We start from the raw sequence: 16,378 nt of genomic DNA on the forward strand, positions 1-16,378 counted from the left end.
TTTTATTTTGCCTTCTATTTTTTTTCAAAATTTTGATTACATTTTGGTGACATAGAGTTTTCCTCTATAACCAAGGAAATTAGAAATAACACAAGATGGGCAAAAGCTGTTTATTATTGCACTCCCAGTGCTCCAAGGAACTGAATGTCATAGAGAAAACACCTTCACTCTGCTCTAATGCAATCTGGCTTTCTCTTTCAACAAAAGGATTCTGATAGGACTCCAACCAACCCTTTGCTTAGTACACCAATTACAATGGGGAAATAATTTAATCTTCAAAGTTATACATTTCTTAAGTGGCTGATTTGGCATCCGTGCAGAGGAGCTGGGAAACCTCACGGTTTCCAAGTGATTTATTAATTAGTGGGAAAAAACACAGGAATGCCATGCTTGCCTGCCACTGAATCCACACAGTGTGTCCAGTGACTTCATCTTTAATTAATATGGCTTGAAAAGCTGCCAAGGAACAGCTCCAGCCAAGGAGCTCTGCTGCAGCGTGTGATGAGACATTTCTCCCCTGGTTGGGGTAGGAAAGGGCCCATTAGGCACAGCCCAACCCTCCCCACTGCAGAGCTGCCAGCAGAGCCCACTGGGCACCTGGGCATTTCAGGGGCAGGAAATTGTGGAACAAATCCCCCTCCAAGCCCTTCTCCAGCCTGTGGAGCTGAAGGAAGTCACAGCTCAGGTGGGCACACTCCCAGCAGGCAGGGCCAACAGGAAATGTGAAATGTTCCCATCCATCTGGGATTTTGTTTGCCTAAAACATCCCTGCTGCCTCAACACACCATTGTCAGACACAATGCTGTGTTTCCAACAGCACCCACCCTTCAGAGCTGCCTCAAGAATTCCTGCATGGGGAGGAAACACACACCCACAGATGCACATCCCTCCTCCCTCCCACAGCAGGCACCTGTGGCTCTGTGGGGTTAAATTCAGCACTCTGGAACATTCTGACTCTGAGGGCAGCTCATGGAAGAAGCCTCCAAAAGTGCAGGAAAAGGGGAGGTTAATTTTGGAGGGAAGAAGGTTTTAGGAAGGTAAGTTTGGTATTTAACTGGACTGAGCCCTGCCTGTGAGCAGGGAAAGGTGTTTGGGGTGACACTAAGCTGACTTTAGGCAGCTAACTCACAGCCTGGGGAGGTGCAGCCCCTCTTTTAGATGTCCAAAAGGCCAGTGAGTATCCCAGCTCAACACCAGCACTCTCTGGCAGGCTCTGCCACGCTCTTCTCAAAGCTCTGATTTCCACTAAACTGCCTCTCATCAGCTGAGAGTTGCTAACATCAGGTTTAGCTCTCTTCCCTTTCAGGTGTGTATTTCATCCAGACCTTCCCACAAACAGCTTTTCTGCTTCATGGAAAGCAACCCAGAATCTGCCCACTCTGCCAGGCAATGCAGAGGAATGAATTCTCTCTGGATCACATGGAAATCAGAGATGGGACTGAGGAAAAGGGACTTCTGGCACTTCTCTTTTTTGTTTTGTTATCAATAAAATACGAAAACAAACCAGAAGCAAGTCAGTCCAGAATATTCTTTCTTTTTAAATGGCGACTTTCAGCCTAGAGCTGAAGCTCCAGCTGTACAAGGGGCAGGGAACATGCAACTCTGACTTTTTCTGCAATGATTTCACAGCTTGCCAGGAGAGCCCTAGAAAGGATTTTTGCTTAGATGACTTGTGGGTAACAGGCTTTTTAGAGCCACAGGGACCAGGAGCTGTGTGTACAGAAGTGACAAGGCAGCAGAGCAGAAACAATGGATGCCAAGGTGAGTAAGAGGCTGCAGGAAGATGCTGCAGAGGGAGGAGCATCTCCCCAGGGTGACAGGCAGGGCCTTCTCCAGAAACAGGACACCCAGCTCCCAGGGTGACACAACCAGGGCCTTCTCCAGAAACAAGACACCCAGCTCCCAGGGTGACACCCAGCTCCCCAGGGTGACAGGCAGGGCCTTCTCCAGAAACAGGACACCCAGCTCCCAGGGTGACACAACCAGGGCCTTCTCCAGAAACAAGACACCCAGCTCCCAGGGTGACACCCAGCTCCCCAGGGTGACAGGCAGGGCCTTCTCCAGAAACAGGACACCCAGCTCCCAGGGTGACACAACCAGGGCCTTCTCCAGAAACAAGACACCCAGCTCCCAGGGTGACAGGCAGGGCCACTTACGCCTTCTCCAGGAACGCATCCCTCGACATGTTCTGGGCCAAGAGATTTGTTGCCAAACTGAACACTTCATCTGACCATTCCTGTGAAGGAAAAATTGAAGAAATGAGGCTCAGTTTAGATGTTTAGTGACACAATGCAACATATTTTTGGAAATTATGCTTTGAAGAAAAGGGCCTAATTAAAGCCTGAACTTGATTTTTCCAATTACATCTTCCCTCCTCATCTGTGAGACCTGTTTTTCTCATGCTACAAAAAAAAATGAAGACTGTTACAAATTGAAGTCCTGGCTCTATCCAAGATAAGGAGCAAGCTTAAAAACTCCCCAAGCAGCAGAAGTACACAGGAGTACATTTCAATTACTCTGATATGCAAGGAAGATGCAAGTCCAAAGAACTCTTTCTCCCTGATTGCCCATCCTCACACTGTGGTCCTATCCCCCACTAAATATTTTTCCCTCTTCCTGTTGCAGGGAAGAAATGCTACAGAATCATGGAATGGGGTTGAAGGGATGTCCAAGAGGATCCAGATCCAAGGGACACCTTCCTCTAGACAGGCTGCTCCACATTGCTCCAGTCCTTTTCCTGCCTCCCTGACCTTTCCTGGTTCCCAGCAGGGCTGACCATGATTATAATCTGAATTTTAGACTCAGAGTTTGTGCTGCTCTCCTCCCTTGCAGGTCTCTCCCACAGCTTTTCATTGACAGCTTCAGTGTGTTTTTCCTTTCTAACTTGGTGCTTATTCACAGTCTTTAATTGCAAATCTTTTTTATCACAGCTGTGGTTTTGGATTGGCTTCATTTAACCCCACTGAAAGAAAGGGAAGAAAACAAGAAGTGCCTTTGCAAACAATGTGACTGCTTTTTGTTTTAGTTGACAAAGCTTTCGGAGTTTTGTTCCAATCAAAAGTTATGTTTCCTTTCCTAACAGTCCAAATCCAAAATTCCCACTGCCACCCTCTTTGGGAAATATTCCCTTCTCCTTGGTCTTTCTTTTTCTTGAAAAAAAAAATATTTAAAAAAAAGGGGGAGACCATTCTGCCAAAAATGGATAGGGATGGGAAGTGTCATTGACTTCCACTGAAACAAATGTTCCTGTGTCACTTTGCAGCTTAGAGCCTGTTTTACCAAAAAATCCTCATTTTTCCACATGACTAGGTGACTGATTTGAGAAGCTGGGGAGGTTTTCCATCTTTTTTATAAGCTGAGGTTTATTCCCTGATGTTATCAGACCTTGTTCCTGAAGCTGGTGTCCCACCTGTGCTGCCAAGGATAACGCTGCCTGCATGCCCAGTGTTTTAGAGTGTTTTAGTGGCCTCTGATGTCCTCCAGCTCTCAGATCCTGAGCCCATTCCATTCACCTTCAGCAACAGAGATAACACCTCTCCTGTGCTGCTGTTTGTGCAAGAGAAACCTTCTTTCCTCACACACAGACTTGTTCTGGAGGCAAATCAGTGCTGCCCAGACAGTCCTCCCTCCACCCTCTTGTGCCATTCTTCTCCTTTAATTGTTTTTCCTTCTTAGGTCTAGTTTGGAAAAGCCAGGGGTGTGAGAAGGCAGAGGAGGAGGAGTCAGGCTCGCTAGCAGCACAACTGCTTTGCTGCGAGTCCTGGAACAGAGAGCATATTAAGTGCAGCATCTGTTTTTCTTCTTGGCAACTCATTTTTCCAGGCTCAAAATAGGCTCATCTTGTAAACACTGCTTTGTTTAGGCACTAATAATAGCTGCTCAGGCTTCTCCCTGTGACACTGACGGCCACAGAGACTCACACAGCACAAAATACTCGCTGGAAATTGAAAATACACTGCCTTTTAACAGACCCTGATGGACTGTTCTCATCCTGCTGCTTCTGCTGGGCTTGAAGCTGCAATATTTTGTGTAAAACAGAAGTAGGGCACTCCAAGAGTATCCCACACCCCCAGCTCTTCCTTTCCTTTGTCTGAGTGCTCGTTGACAGGAATGTGAGGGGAACTCACTCATTATGTGCCTGTCACACACATTATTTATATCAGCAGCCTCGCCATTTGTTCCATTCTGCTCCTCTGCTGGCTTCTCGTGGCTCTCCAAAGCAGCCCCATTGCTGTTGCCAGAGACTCTGAGGGTACCTGCAGGCTGAGCCCCTCCTAACTGTGACTGCCATGGGTGCTGCAGCCTCTGCACAGATGTGATACAACAGGAAAACAGAAATCTGGGCTTTTGGAAACAAAACAGGGCTGCAGCAGTGCCAGCAAACCCAGCACTGATCCCTCATGGGAGCAGAAGGACCTGACCTTCTGATCTGCAACTCCAAGAAGCCACATCCATCATGGTAACAGAGAGCTTCCTGCACCTGATCCCCTCCTGGCTGTGCCCTGCCACACCAGTTCACCTTCTGCCATTCCTGTGAACTTTGCTGAGGGGTAATTCAGCTGCTCAGGGCTTTGGCAGGGAGCACATGAGCAGCAGCTCCTTGGAAAAGGGCTGCTCCTTTGGAAATGCACTAATCTCTCTGCCTCTGCATGCATCAGGGGCCCATGAGACAGAAGAGATGAGACCTTTTTCATAAGAAAAGGCAGCACAGGGCCTTGAAAACTCTTTCTTCAAATCAGGCCTGACTGTGTGTGAAAGCAATGTTCCTCACACATTTCTTTTTGGTGGGAGGCTAACAAAGCAAGCTGCTGAAATTCTACACTTTCAGAATTTCATTTTTTAAAAAACCATTTCAAGTGGATGTGAATTTATTTAATTCTACTGATCAAGCTCTTACATACACTGGGGAAGATAGAAAAATGAAGATGTATGCTGGAAAGAACAGGATAGCGTGACTTGTGAATCATCCTCAATGACATCATTTTACTGATAGAGGAATTCTTCAGCTCTCAGTGATGCATTTTACCCAAAGCTCATCAAAGTGAGGAGAGAGAGATTTCCTGGGGCCCTGCATGGCCAGGATGGGCAGTGCAGAAAGAACAGAGCTGCCATGAGAGGCACCAAAGAGAGTGAGAGGTGGGAACAAGGAGATGTTCCCTTCTGAACCTGCTGGATTTGGGAAGAGAGGGAACTGATGGGCTGGACTTCCTCATGCTGGGAGTGGAGACAGAGAAAAGGAGCACTTGCTCAGAACAGGGTTTGAGAATGAACTCTGCTGCTTCTGCAGCAATCTGAGGATGCTCACAAATAAATCCTACCCCAGACAGGCACTCTCAGATGGAAACAAGTGAGGGCTCTCTCAGTGCTGCTTCTCTCCCCACCAGGGCACACCTTTCTGCCTGCCCTTTACACCAGGGCCTCATGAATGCCAAGCTGCATTCCTTGATCAAAGCAGGTGCCCTCAGCTCATCACTGATGTGCTTTAAATATCAGTTATTTTCTCCTGGAGGAACAAACATAAACCAGCACACTGACATTTCTATTTACTGCACCTGAGGCAAGCTGAAAACCAACCCCAGACTTGCATTCTCCTACTTCTCCCATAACTTGGCCGATGGATGTGACCAGCAGAGTTTGTAGCAGAAAAGGCAAAGGGAGAAATCCTCTAATGGAATGATTTTAATTGCCTCATTAAGACCATTACCATTTACTTTGCCTTTCTCCTTAAGGGAGCTCTGGTCAACACTTGCCACACAACTTGAAAAACAAGGTGTCACAAATGAAGGGTTAACCAAAAAATATTCACAAGGTGTCACAAATGAAGGGTTAACCAAAAAATATTCATGCACTGAGAAGGAAAGGTGGGAAGGATTTCCATTGGCACTTGCTTTCCCTGGAACATCAGAAGGGTCAAAATTGCAAGCGTGATGCTGGCAATGCCTTGTACTGACATTGCTCCCCAGAGCTCCCTGAGGGATGACTTGTGCCTGATGTGCTTATTTATTACACTTTCTCTGACTCACTGCATGGGGCTGAGACAATAGAGACCAAATTCTGTGTTCTGGTTCATGTAAAGTTGGTAAACAGGTTCAAAAGGGAGGAATTTTTAGATGTGTTCAACAGTGATCAAAACTGTTTTGATTCAGACAATCAGGACATTTAACATGGCCTCAAAGCACACACAGTTCATATGCAATGACTTAAAAATTGCATCCCCAGGCCACAGTGCCCAACTGATCAAAAATTAATTTATTTGCTCTACTGCATTTACAAATAAAAAGGAAGACTCCGATTCTTAGTTACTCAGATGGTAGGAGTTACTCAAGATTTGGAGCAGCCAAGCTTTTACAAAATATTATTTTATCTGCTTTAAGGTTCCATTATCAAACAGAAAATAGCCCTAAAACACCCATTTCTGTGCTGTTTTAGCAAATAGATTATGGCTCACTGACTGCTGGCTAGACAGGAAAGTGAAAAAGGAGGACAAGCTTCTGATTTGGGTGATTTTCCCTGCTCCTTGATAAGGGACAGCAATTTCTGCTGGGAAAGCTTTAGCATACCTTTTCATTTCCCTTCATAAGCATAGCTCCTTTTTTTCTCCTGAAGAGTTATTTCAACTGCTTTCATTTCTGCACTGTTAAGATTTCTCACCCTGTAGAGCTCTGCATTTTCCAGCCTAAGAACAGCACTTGCCTCTCAGCTCTTCATGGACCACCACAAACTCCTCTGTCTCTATTCTTCTGTGTCGAAGAACTGGAAATTTTTTGCCAGTTGGCTAAAGAAGATTAGCAGAAATGGGAATCTGGCAAGCAGAAATGTCCCCTCCTTGCTGAAGGCTTTCATCCAATGACCTTTCTGCACCTGGCCTAACAGTCCTTGTTGGCTGTGAGGTGTTAAAATAATCCCTTGCTTTTGTTAAATCCTTGCAGGCTGCAGAGAAGCTCTTTTCACACAATCTGGTGAAGGCCAGGATGTGAAAATGCCCTGTGGAAAGTGTTCTGTGCGTGGATTTCTGGATTTCTGGGAGCAGAGCGTGCCCACATGAGTGTAAGGGGAGAGAGGAGAAGCTTTGGGAAGTCTGCTGGAAACAGATAAAGCAAAAATTCCCAGTTCATTAAACAGAATTGAATGGTAGAGAAATTGGAAGGAGGAGGAAAAAACCCAAACACAACTGTACTAAGTGTAATTTTATGTTGTGGGTTGGACAGAGGAAACTGATGGACCTGCACGGAAAAAACTACTTTTCTAAGAAAATTATATTGACTACAAGCCTTATCAAGGGTTCTCAGCAGGCAAAATGTGATGCTGCTCCTGAAATACTGATGTGTGTTTGGGGAGCCACAGCGTCACATCTCACTCCTGAGCTAAAATTTGTGTGTAACACTATTTTTACTGCGATTATTTGGGCTTTACAAGCAACGTTCTGAACACAAGCACATTTATAAGGGGCATTAATCTTGCTGAATAAACTCCTTGGGAAAAAAAAAAAAAAAAACAAACCACAAAACAAAAACAGATTGCACATTTCTTCTTGGGAAGCTCCAGAATAGAAGTGTGCTTCATCTCACAGCAGCTCCCACTTTCAGCTCAGGTATCCCTATCTCCAAACACTACCCCCAAATCCTGAATTGGCTGTGACAGACTTCACGTGGCAGGTGTGTTACCTTTGCAATGTCATCCTGGAACGCCACGAGGTTCAGGTAGGAGATGTTGACCAGGTCAGGCCCGTACACCACGGTGACCATCCTGTTTTCCAGCCGGCCTCCCGCGTTCCCAGCGTCCAGCAGCTCCCGCAGCTTCGGGTCCTGCAGGGGAGCAGCCACCAAGGGGTTAAAAACTGCTGCAAAATACACTGTACAAACTGCAAACACTCCCACTCTGAAAATCTGTGTCATTCTGAACGTTTTAAGCACGTTGGTTCTGATCTGGTTAACGGCTCATTAAATAGTTAAAGTTGTTAACGCAGAATAAAAACGAAATCATTGCTGTAATGCTCCAAAGCTCTGAGCTCTGTGTTGGTGCTGTGCACACTCAGAGCTGTCCAGCTGATGGCTGCACAGTCCTGTTTTCAGTCATTTTGCTGCAGAAGTCAAGCAAACACAAACTGTCAAAACAACACAATCTGTCCAAAGGCTACTGTCCTCAGCAGCGATTTTAATGGGTCTGAGATAAAACTGAAAATGAGAACTTAAGTTTTTCCTGAGGAATCAAGAATACTTTTGGAGTTAACTTTCTTAAACTCTATGAAATGAGTAATGGAATTTTGGTGTTGCCCTGCTCTTTCTTCTTCATGTTCAACAGGTCATGTGTTATTGAAATTATTAGTTATATTCCATTTAGATTTAGCTGTATTGAAATTATTAGTTATATTCCATTTAGATTTAGCTTTTAGCCTTCACTCCCCCCCAGTTTGTATCCAGTACAGAATCACAGACTCATTTAGGTTGGAAAAGACCTTTAAGAGCATGGAGTGCAGCTGTTCCCCCTGCCCTGCCAAAGCCACCAGTGACCCATGTCCCCAAATGCCACCTCCACAGGTCTGTTAAAGCCCTCCAGGGATGGCGACTCAACCCTTCCGTGGGCACCTTGTTCCAGCCTCACAGAGGAGCCACCACCTAACACTTCTGTGAAGGAAAGCTGAATTCAAGGGTTTTCATCAGCTATTAATAGCCTGAACCTCAGCTGCACTGGCAACCTAAATGTGAGTGAAAACCTCAGGTTATTTGGTGACTCTGCTCATTTCTGTGAGGCTGCTGCATTTCCAAGAATTGCACTCAGTGTGTTTGAAATGAAGCAAATGGGTCCCTGGCCTCGTGGTGAAGTTTATGGAGACAGATGGAAAGCTGCCCTGCATGACTGGATTCACCCCTTGGAAAGGGCCTTACAATGTGAAAGCTCAGCCTTCCTAGAAGGCAACACTGCTCAGTCTCCTACAAAAACTAAAAAGTGGCTAGCAAAATAATCCCTGTGGGATGGCAGATGCCTTGAAGAGATCAGGTTATTTCAAAACTGACACAATAAATGCTCTGCACTTTGAATTTCACTCTCCCATGAATCCTCTCCCCACATTGCCTGCATATGTTCCATTTGTGGTATTCTTAATATTTCATAACTTTTTAAATAAGTATCTACATTTCCACCAACTGATACCAATTAAATTTAAAATGACAAGGTTAATATGATAAAAAGGGCCATTTTTCATGGATCTTGCAGGAAATCCTGTACCAACAAGACATCAATCTAAAGGGCATCCCCTGATTGGTATCATACCTTCTTGGAGGCAATGGAGCTGTGTGTGTGTTCACCAAACACTTCACCAGATTTAGGAGAACACTTTTGGAGCATGAGGTAGAAACTGAAAAGAAAGTACAAAGCTGTCTATCATAAGTGCTGAGCCTCTTTAAATACTGGGTATGATGCCAAGTGTTACAGGAGAACAGACAGAATGATCCTATTTAAGGGCTCAGTAAATGGGGAATATCATTGTGCTCCCAGACAAAGATGGTTTCGTGGGTAAACAAGTTAATCACAGCCTTTCACAGGAGAGAAACACAGGAGGGGGATACAGAAATAGTCGTGTTTCAGAGATTTCAGAGGATTCAAAGCAGAAAGACAAAGAAATGGTATCGTTTAGATCTGGGAGAAGGGCTAGAGAAATGCCCTGCAGTTGCTCAGTCAGTCATGGTGCATTACTGGATGGGTTCCTTTCTCTTTTATTTACAGGCTGGATGTTTCAAAGCTTTGTTTTATGTCTCTGGGAGATGAGAATCCATCTCCTTTCCATTCCAGCCCCAAATCAGACAGATAAATGCCTGTGCTCAAGGGCCTGTCTGGGAGCAGCATCATTCTTCCTGGGCTCAGACAGAGGGGGATTGTGTCTGTGCTTTCCTGCTTCCCCAGCACTGCCCCTGCTCCCTCCCTCTCCCTGCCTGAGCCTCCTGCTCACAGCTCTGCTCTGGATCATGGACTGCACTGGGAGCACCAGAAGGAGAGGGCAGAACCTCCCTCTTCTGTATTTACACCTGGCCAAGGATGTCTCAGGGGTGAATCACACTCCAGTATGACCAAGACATGCATCAGCCACAGAGTAAAGAAACAAACATATTTGCAATGAGATGTTTTCTCCAAGGAAATTCATCCAAAGCAAAGTTATCTGGCAGCGGCTCATTTTTCAGAAGTGCAAATAAGTGGCAAATCAAGCAATGTGAGTGTGGGTTTGGTTTTCCAAATCCAAGATTTTTTTTGCCAGGTTTTCCAAGCAAGCAGTTAGACAGAGCATTGTCTTTGGGCTGCTGTGTTTGAATGGCTAAAATGTGAATTTCTCTGCTGTGTTCAAGGCTTGTCTAGCAAAGTTGGAAGCACAGAGTCCATTACAGCAGTGCCCTGTCCAGCACCACCCAGCAGCTGTCAATAAAGGGAATACACCACAATTCCTGGGCTGTCTCAGTGAAACATGCTGTAGGCCCCACAGACCCCAAAGACATATTCTAATAGCTGGTTTTCAGTATTGCTTTAAACATTTTCTATTTTTAATTTCAGTGCAAGAGAATAATTTTGATGCTAACATGACTCAGAGCCAGGCTGACCCCTGCCATGGGTGCATTTGCCCTTCAGGGTGACACTTGCACTTGTCAGTGACAACCTCACCCTTAGCTGATGATCCAGGCCATAATCAGTGCTTGGATCTGAGGTTCTCACACACCAAACCCCACTGCCAGCTCCCACATTCATTCCTCAGCTCCCTTGTTACCCCCTTTGCTGCAAACACTGTTGAGGAGATGAGCAAAATCTCCTTCACCAACATCTTGAAGGCTCTCAGTGCTCTATGAATCAAAGCCCTTCTGGAAATGTCAGCAGGTTTTCCCGTGGAGATGGCAGGAAAGCACATGGGGAAAAATACCAAACCAAGCAGCAAGACCAAATTTAGCTTCTTTCATGGAAATGGGATTGATTTTGGTGATTCCATTTTGGGGCATGACACTGCCAAGCCTGCTGCTGGTTGGGGTTGTGGTTCATGCACTGGCTCACGAGTGGACAGATTGGTTTGAGATAAACTCTTTGCTAAAGTGGGGCCTAATTAGCAATATGCTGAGCTCTTTGATGGACATTCAGAAGAATTACACCTATTTAATATTGATTACAGCAACTTTTGGAACACCTGAAGTTTGGGAACGCACCCATGGGATGGCCAATGAACAGCAGTCATTGGCAATACCCACATAACTCATCCAAATTCCCTTCGTAGCTCAATATTTCAAGTCTTTGATGTTTCCTGTTGTTTCTTGCAGTAAAAAGGGATCAGTTTGGTTTTCCCCTTCCACTGGGGTCTGGTAGGAGCTTCAGCTCAAGGACTGTAAGTACCTGGAGGCTGCCCCAGAAATAGGTCAGGAAAATCAGTGTTTGGATGGGACAGTGCTGCTTAAATTCCCAGGGGGAGATGGAATTTGTGAGCAGGCAAATGTGGAGGAGGCGATAAGGATGGTGTTGGCAGCACAAAGAGCTTTAGAATCTATCAAAAATCACATTAGTCATGTCAAATTTGGGGCTAGGGTTGATCAGAGGATTGCCTGCTCATTGGAAAACATCTTCCCTATTTTGTTCTGTTGTCTTGGGGAACTTATCAAAGAAAATATACCTTAAAACAATGGGAAATAAAGAGAGAAGAGAGGAAAAAATTAACCAGAAACACTAAAAAAAAAAAAAAAAAAAAAAAAAAGGCTTATGGAAGTCCTACCATTTTCATGAACAAATGCAAAATAATGACATTTTGTTAGAAACCAGGGTCCTGTGGACAGATGGATAAAAATAGATTTCAATCAGACTTCCCTAACTTTCTCCTGCTGTATTTCCTTTTCACTGGAAATCATAAGTATAACACAAACTTAGAGAGGCACCTCAGGCCACATTACAATCCCTGCCTGCCACTGTGACTGCTGTTATTAAAATGTAGGTCCTAACCCTGAAATCCCAATTAGTGTGTGCTCTGCACAGCACAGCAAATGCCATAACATCTTTTATTAGTATCACCAGCTTCTTAAACTGTTTTTTTTTACTTCTGCAAACCTGCAGCACACCATCTGCCTGTGGAAACGCTCTGGTTTTTTCATGCATGGTTATAAAAGGCTGCCACGAGGTTCTGTGGCACCCAAATGCTGGTTCTAACATTCCAGGGAGCAGCAGGTCAGCTGCAGTGGTGCCTTGGGTTTAGTTTTTCTATTTTTCAGGTTCTGTGCTGCTTTAGTGTGTGGGTCTGGGCTCCACATTATGGGATGGTGAGCTCTCTGCACAGAGCAGGGAGACAAAACAATTCCCGCTCCAGCTGGGCACCAAGGACAAATGACCCAAATCTCAGCCCAAGAGCACAAACACCGTGGGCTGGAGAGAGAAAAACAAGAATGGGACTTGGTAACCTAAAGCTGGAATTGGACAATTAGCTCCAATATGGAAATGGAGCAGAACTGATCACAGTGACAGACCCCATGAGTGCTCGTGCATTTTGGGGCCATTTTGGTTCATCTTGGGTGCATCAATGGAGATCCTTTGAATAAATCCCTATTTTATTCTGTAACTCCATCCAGCCCCTGTTCTAGGCCAGCCTTCCCAAGGCATCAGCAGCACCATCTCAGAGAGCAGCTTCCGATCCCTTTAAAAAGCAAAGGAAATGCTAAAAGTTTTCCTGCGTTTGATGGTTATAGATATCCAGACAATCACAACTTCTTGGGTTGCTGGAACAGGCGTGCAACTAAATATTGGGAATTTTTAGTTAAAACATGAATTTACAATGCAAAAAACCCTCAAAACTATCTCACAGAGCTATTTCACACTGCCATAGGGTACTTCAGAATTCCTGCAACTGTCATGGTCTGCATTACTACCTGTAACTGTCACAAACCCAAATCATTGCATTTATGTCCTGATGACTTCAGGAGAGACTTGAAACAAAAATGGCACCAATTTTCACCTTTGTTTTCTGCTCATCAAACTGAGATTTCCAAGCACTCAAAAGTGCATTTATATTTTCCTAGCTCAATATGTATCCCAGAAGAAGGAATATAGGGGAGGAAAGAAGCTGCTACATATGCAAAGAGTTTTCCAGGAAACATTGGAGTTTTAGGCTTAAATTAAACAAAGTACCTTGCTAAATCAGGGCTTTCTATTATGACTCCATTGAAGGCAGAACTCCCACAGATTTTCCACAAATAGAACAATGTCCTGTCTTCAAGAATTCCTTATCACAGAGTGTTTATCAACAAAAATGTATATATATAGATAGCATGGACATGTCATATATTTGACCCAGATTTCAAAATACCAGCTCTTAACACTTAAAGCACCAGGTGAGTTGCTGGTTTAGGGGCAGTAAAACAGGAAATAAAAAGTGACTCCTAAAATCACAGCATGTACCCCTGTGGCTAGCTGAGGGTTGCCAAGCCCCAGCTCTGCTGAGTGACCCAAGCCAGCTCCTCAGTGCCAGCTGCCCAGCAGACAACACCAGCTAAAGGCAGGAATTGCTTCCTAAGGCTCTCAAATCTCCTTTGTACCCCTGTGGCAGCTGAAGCACACACTCAGCTCTGCTCTGCCAGGATTTCAGGTCCAGGATGACACCTAAGAGCCGCTCCTCATCTTTGTGTGGGACCCTCAGGAACAAAATGTCCTTTTCAGCTGGCTGAAACTCACTGCGGACAATGCCCACACAGAGCTCACATTCCCATTCTGGTTCCATCCCCTTTGTGCCACACATCACCAGGAGCTTCCCATCGAGCGCATGGACAGACTCATCCTGCAGAGAAATCTCCTTCTCTGCCCCTTTGCTGAGAGCAAAGTCAGAACTCTCAAGTTTATCCTCCAGCAATGCCTCTCAGTGATTAAGGAGAATGTCCAACATGGGAATCACATCTGCAGAACTCACTGACAGCATTTTGTCTGTCTGTCTCACTGACAGCCATGTGAAATGAACAGACTGCAATTAAGATATCAAAGATACTCAAAACAGTGCTCTCCAAACTCTCTTTGATGACACACAACACACAGGAAGTCTGATAGCTAAATGGATTTATTTGTATCCGGTTATCCTTACCAAAATCATTGTCATTAAACCAGAAAACTATTTAGCCTAACAACCACTGCAGTGTGGTTTCAGCACAAATAATGTCTTCACACATTTCACAAAAGAGTATCAGATCAAGATAGAACCAAAATATTTGCAAATAAATTTCTCCTCCTTTCTAAGGTTTCAGAATGGATTCCAAATTTGGTGTGCTATCACCATAGCTACCTATGCACAGAAACAGAGCCAGGATCTTGTTTAAACACCCAAGTCATCCAGACATCATTTCTGTGCAAACCAAGTCACTGTGCACAAAACAAGAGGAAGTTTCTTTAAAAAATAATCTCAGTCATCTAAACTGGGCTCAATTGGACCATCTGCTCAGTTAATACAGTGGAATATTTCTGACATATGACACAGCATGAGGTAAAAGGAGTCAGAAATGCTTTAGTCAGTCCCTAGGGAAGGAGATCCAAGGCATGCACGGATCTGGTACGTGCAGCAATCCCAAACACCTCAGATGCAGCTAAAACCCCAGGGCTGTTCCTCCCACAGACATTATCAGGGAGGACAGGGTGCCATAAATGACACCCCAAACACTCAGGGCTGATTAACCTTCCCGTGAAACACCTGCTCCAGAACAATGGCTGGTTTGCCTAAAACAGCGTGATCCAATTCCAGGCTTGAAGTAACAACATCAACACATCAAGTTTACCAGGACCAGGCTATGGAAAGAGTGAAGACCAGGCTACGAAGAGAGAAGTGGAAAGAGTGAAAAAGATACTTCTTTTTCTGTGATGTACAGCTTTTGAGGAAGAGAGAGCACGTGCCAGCTTAATCCATGTTTTTCTTTGGCAAAGGAATAAGAAGGAAGCCAATCTCTGCCTGTACAAAGGGACTCTGGAAAAGAGAGGACTGCGTCAATAGATATTTCCAATAGAATTCTAACTGTGAGCTCTGAAAATGCAGGATGAATTCATGCTGGCTTTCTCCAACACCTATGTGGCAGAAATGGGTTATTTAAAAACATCCAAGGTGATAAATCAGTATTTTTATAACACCTAGGGACATCCCCCTAGAAAACCTGCAGGAGCACAGAATCATCCTTTGGAAGCTCTCAGGTCTCTTTTCACCTCCATTTCCACTGACACCATCATTTCTGTACCAGATGTCTGCAAAACCTTACTGGAGACAACACTACAAGCTCACTGATGGTAAAATTCACTGATGGCAATTCAGTTCCAGTTTTGGTGAAGATACTCCTGAGAGTACAAAATCAGATTGATTCCTGGGGAAAAGGGAGAGAGATGCCCACAGGATACCTATGGCAAACACACTGAAACCAGGATTTTAGCTGAAATACAAAGTGAATTAATTGCACGTGCTGAGGAAAGCCCAGGGAGAAAACCAGGGCCACCTCATCCCTCTTTTCCTGACCCTTCTCACAGTTCCAGTGATCCCAATCCAGCTTCCCTGGGTCTCTCATGACAGAACATGAAGCAAATATCCAGCCAGGATTTTATTTTCATTTCCCATCCTAACACTCATATTTCTCAAGATGTTATTTCCTAGGCTCGTGGTATTTGAGTTTTAGATTGTTTGCAAGACTGTGTGTTCTAACAAAAAACAAGTGACAGCATAAACCATCTAAGTAAAATCAGACCAAATGTGGTGGTTTTCAGTGCTTTTGGATGTGGTTGTGATTAACATGAAAAAGCTTTACTTATCACAGTGTAAATCTTAATTTATATTGATGCCAACTCAATACCAAGCAGCTACAACCACTCACAGCCTTCCTCTAGGTGTTCTCTAACTCATGAGCATTTTTTACCAATTTTTATCAGCTGCAGATGGCTCATTATTTTAAAGATGACCTTTAAACACACACATTTCCCTTCCCTGCTTTTCCTTCCTCCAAATTCCACGAGTTTTTCTTCAATTTAATTTAAAAGGAAGAGGTGAACAGACAGTGGAGAAAAGAAACTCATCTCATTTCCATGTCACTTTTATGAACTCGTTTTCTTTGGTCTGTATGAGACTATTGCAGAACCTATAAAAAGCCTTTAAATGAAATGATTTCTACAGCAACTTGCACAGCCCCTAAGGGCAGGAATAGCTGGAACAGCAGCTTGATTTTCACTTATCTATAAATCTCACATGCATTGTTCTCCCAAACTGGAATTGCTGTGTGCAGTTATTTTAATAGATTTACTTCAGAGGTTGAGGCACAATTGGCTCCTCATTTATCTGAATTTGTCAAAACCTGAGCTGGATGAGAGGCACTGTGGGCATCCCCACGCTGCTCTGGAGTGCTCCACCAGGGCTGCAGGA

General features: G+C 44.5%; 1 protein-coding gene across 3 annotated transcripts in view; it reads right to left on the reverse strand.

Annotated features, from left to right (window-relative positions):
- The window catches only part of PLCB1 (phospholipase C beta 1), a 284,895-nt gene that overhangs the window by 116,990 nt on the left and 151,527 nt on the right, over positions 1-16,378 (reverse strand). For all 3 annotated transcript variants that reach the window (XM_054290430.1, XM_054290432.1, XM_054290431.1), the window contains exons 4-5: positions 7,665-7,805; positions 2,157-2,236 (exon numbers count right to left, since the gene is read on the reverse strand). In XM_054290430.1, coding sequence (XP_054146405.1) covers positions 2,157-2,236; positions 7,665-7,805 — 221 coding nt within the window. The remainder of the gene's footprint in view (positions 1-2,156; positions 2,237-7,664; positions 7,806-16,378) is intronic.

Source organism: Melozone crissalis, unplaced genomic scaffold (assembly GCF_028551555.1).
Source record: "Melozone crissalis strain CALT ecotype California unplaced genomic scaffold, PUWL_Pcris_2 ptg000081l_1, whole genome shotgun sequence".
NCBI lineage: Eukaryota > Metazoa > Chordata > Aves > Passeriformes > Passerellidae > Melozone > Melozone crissalis.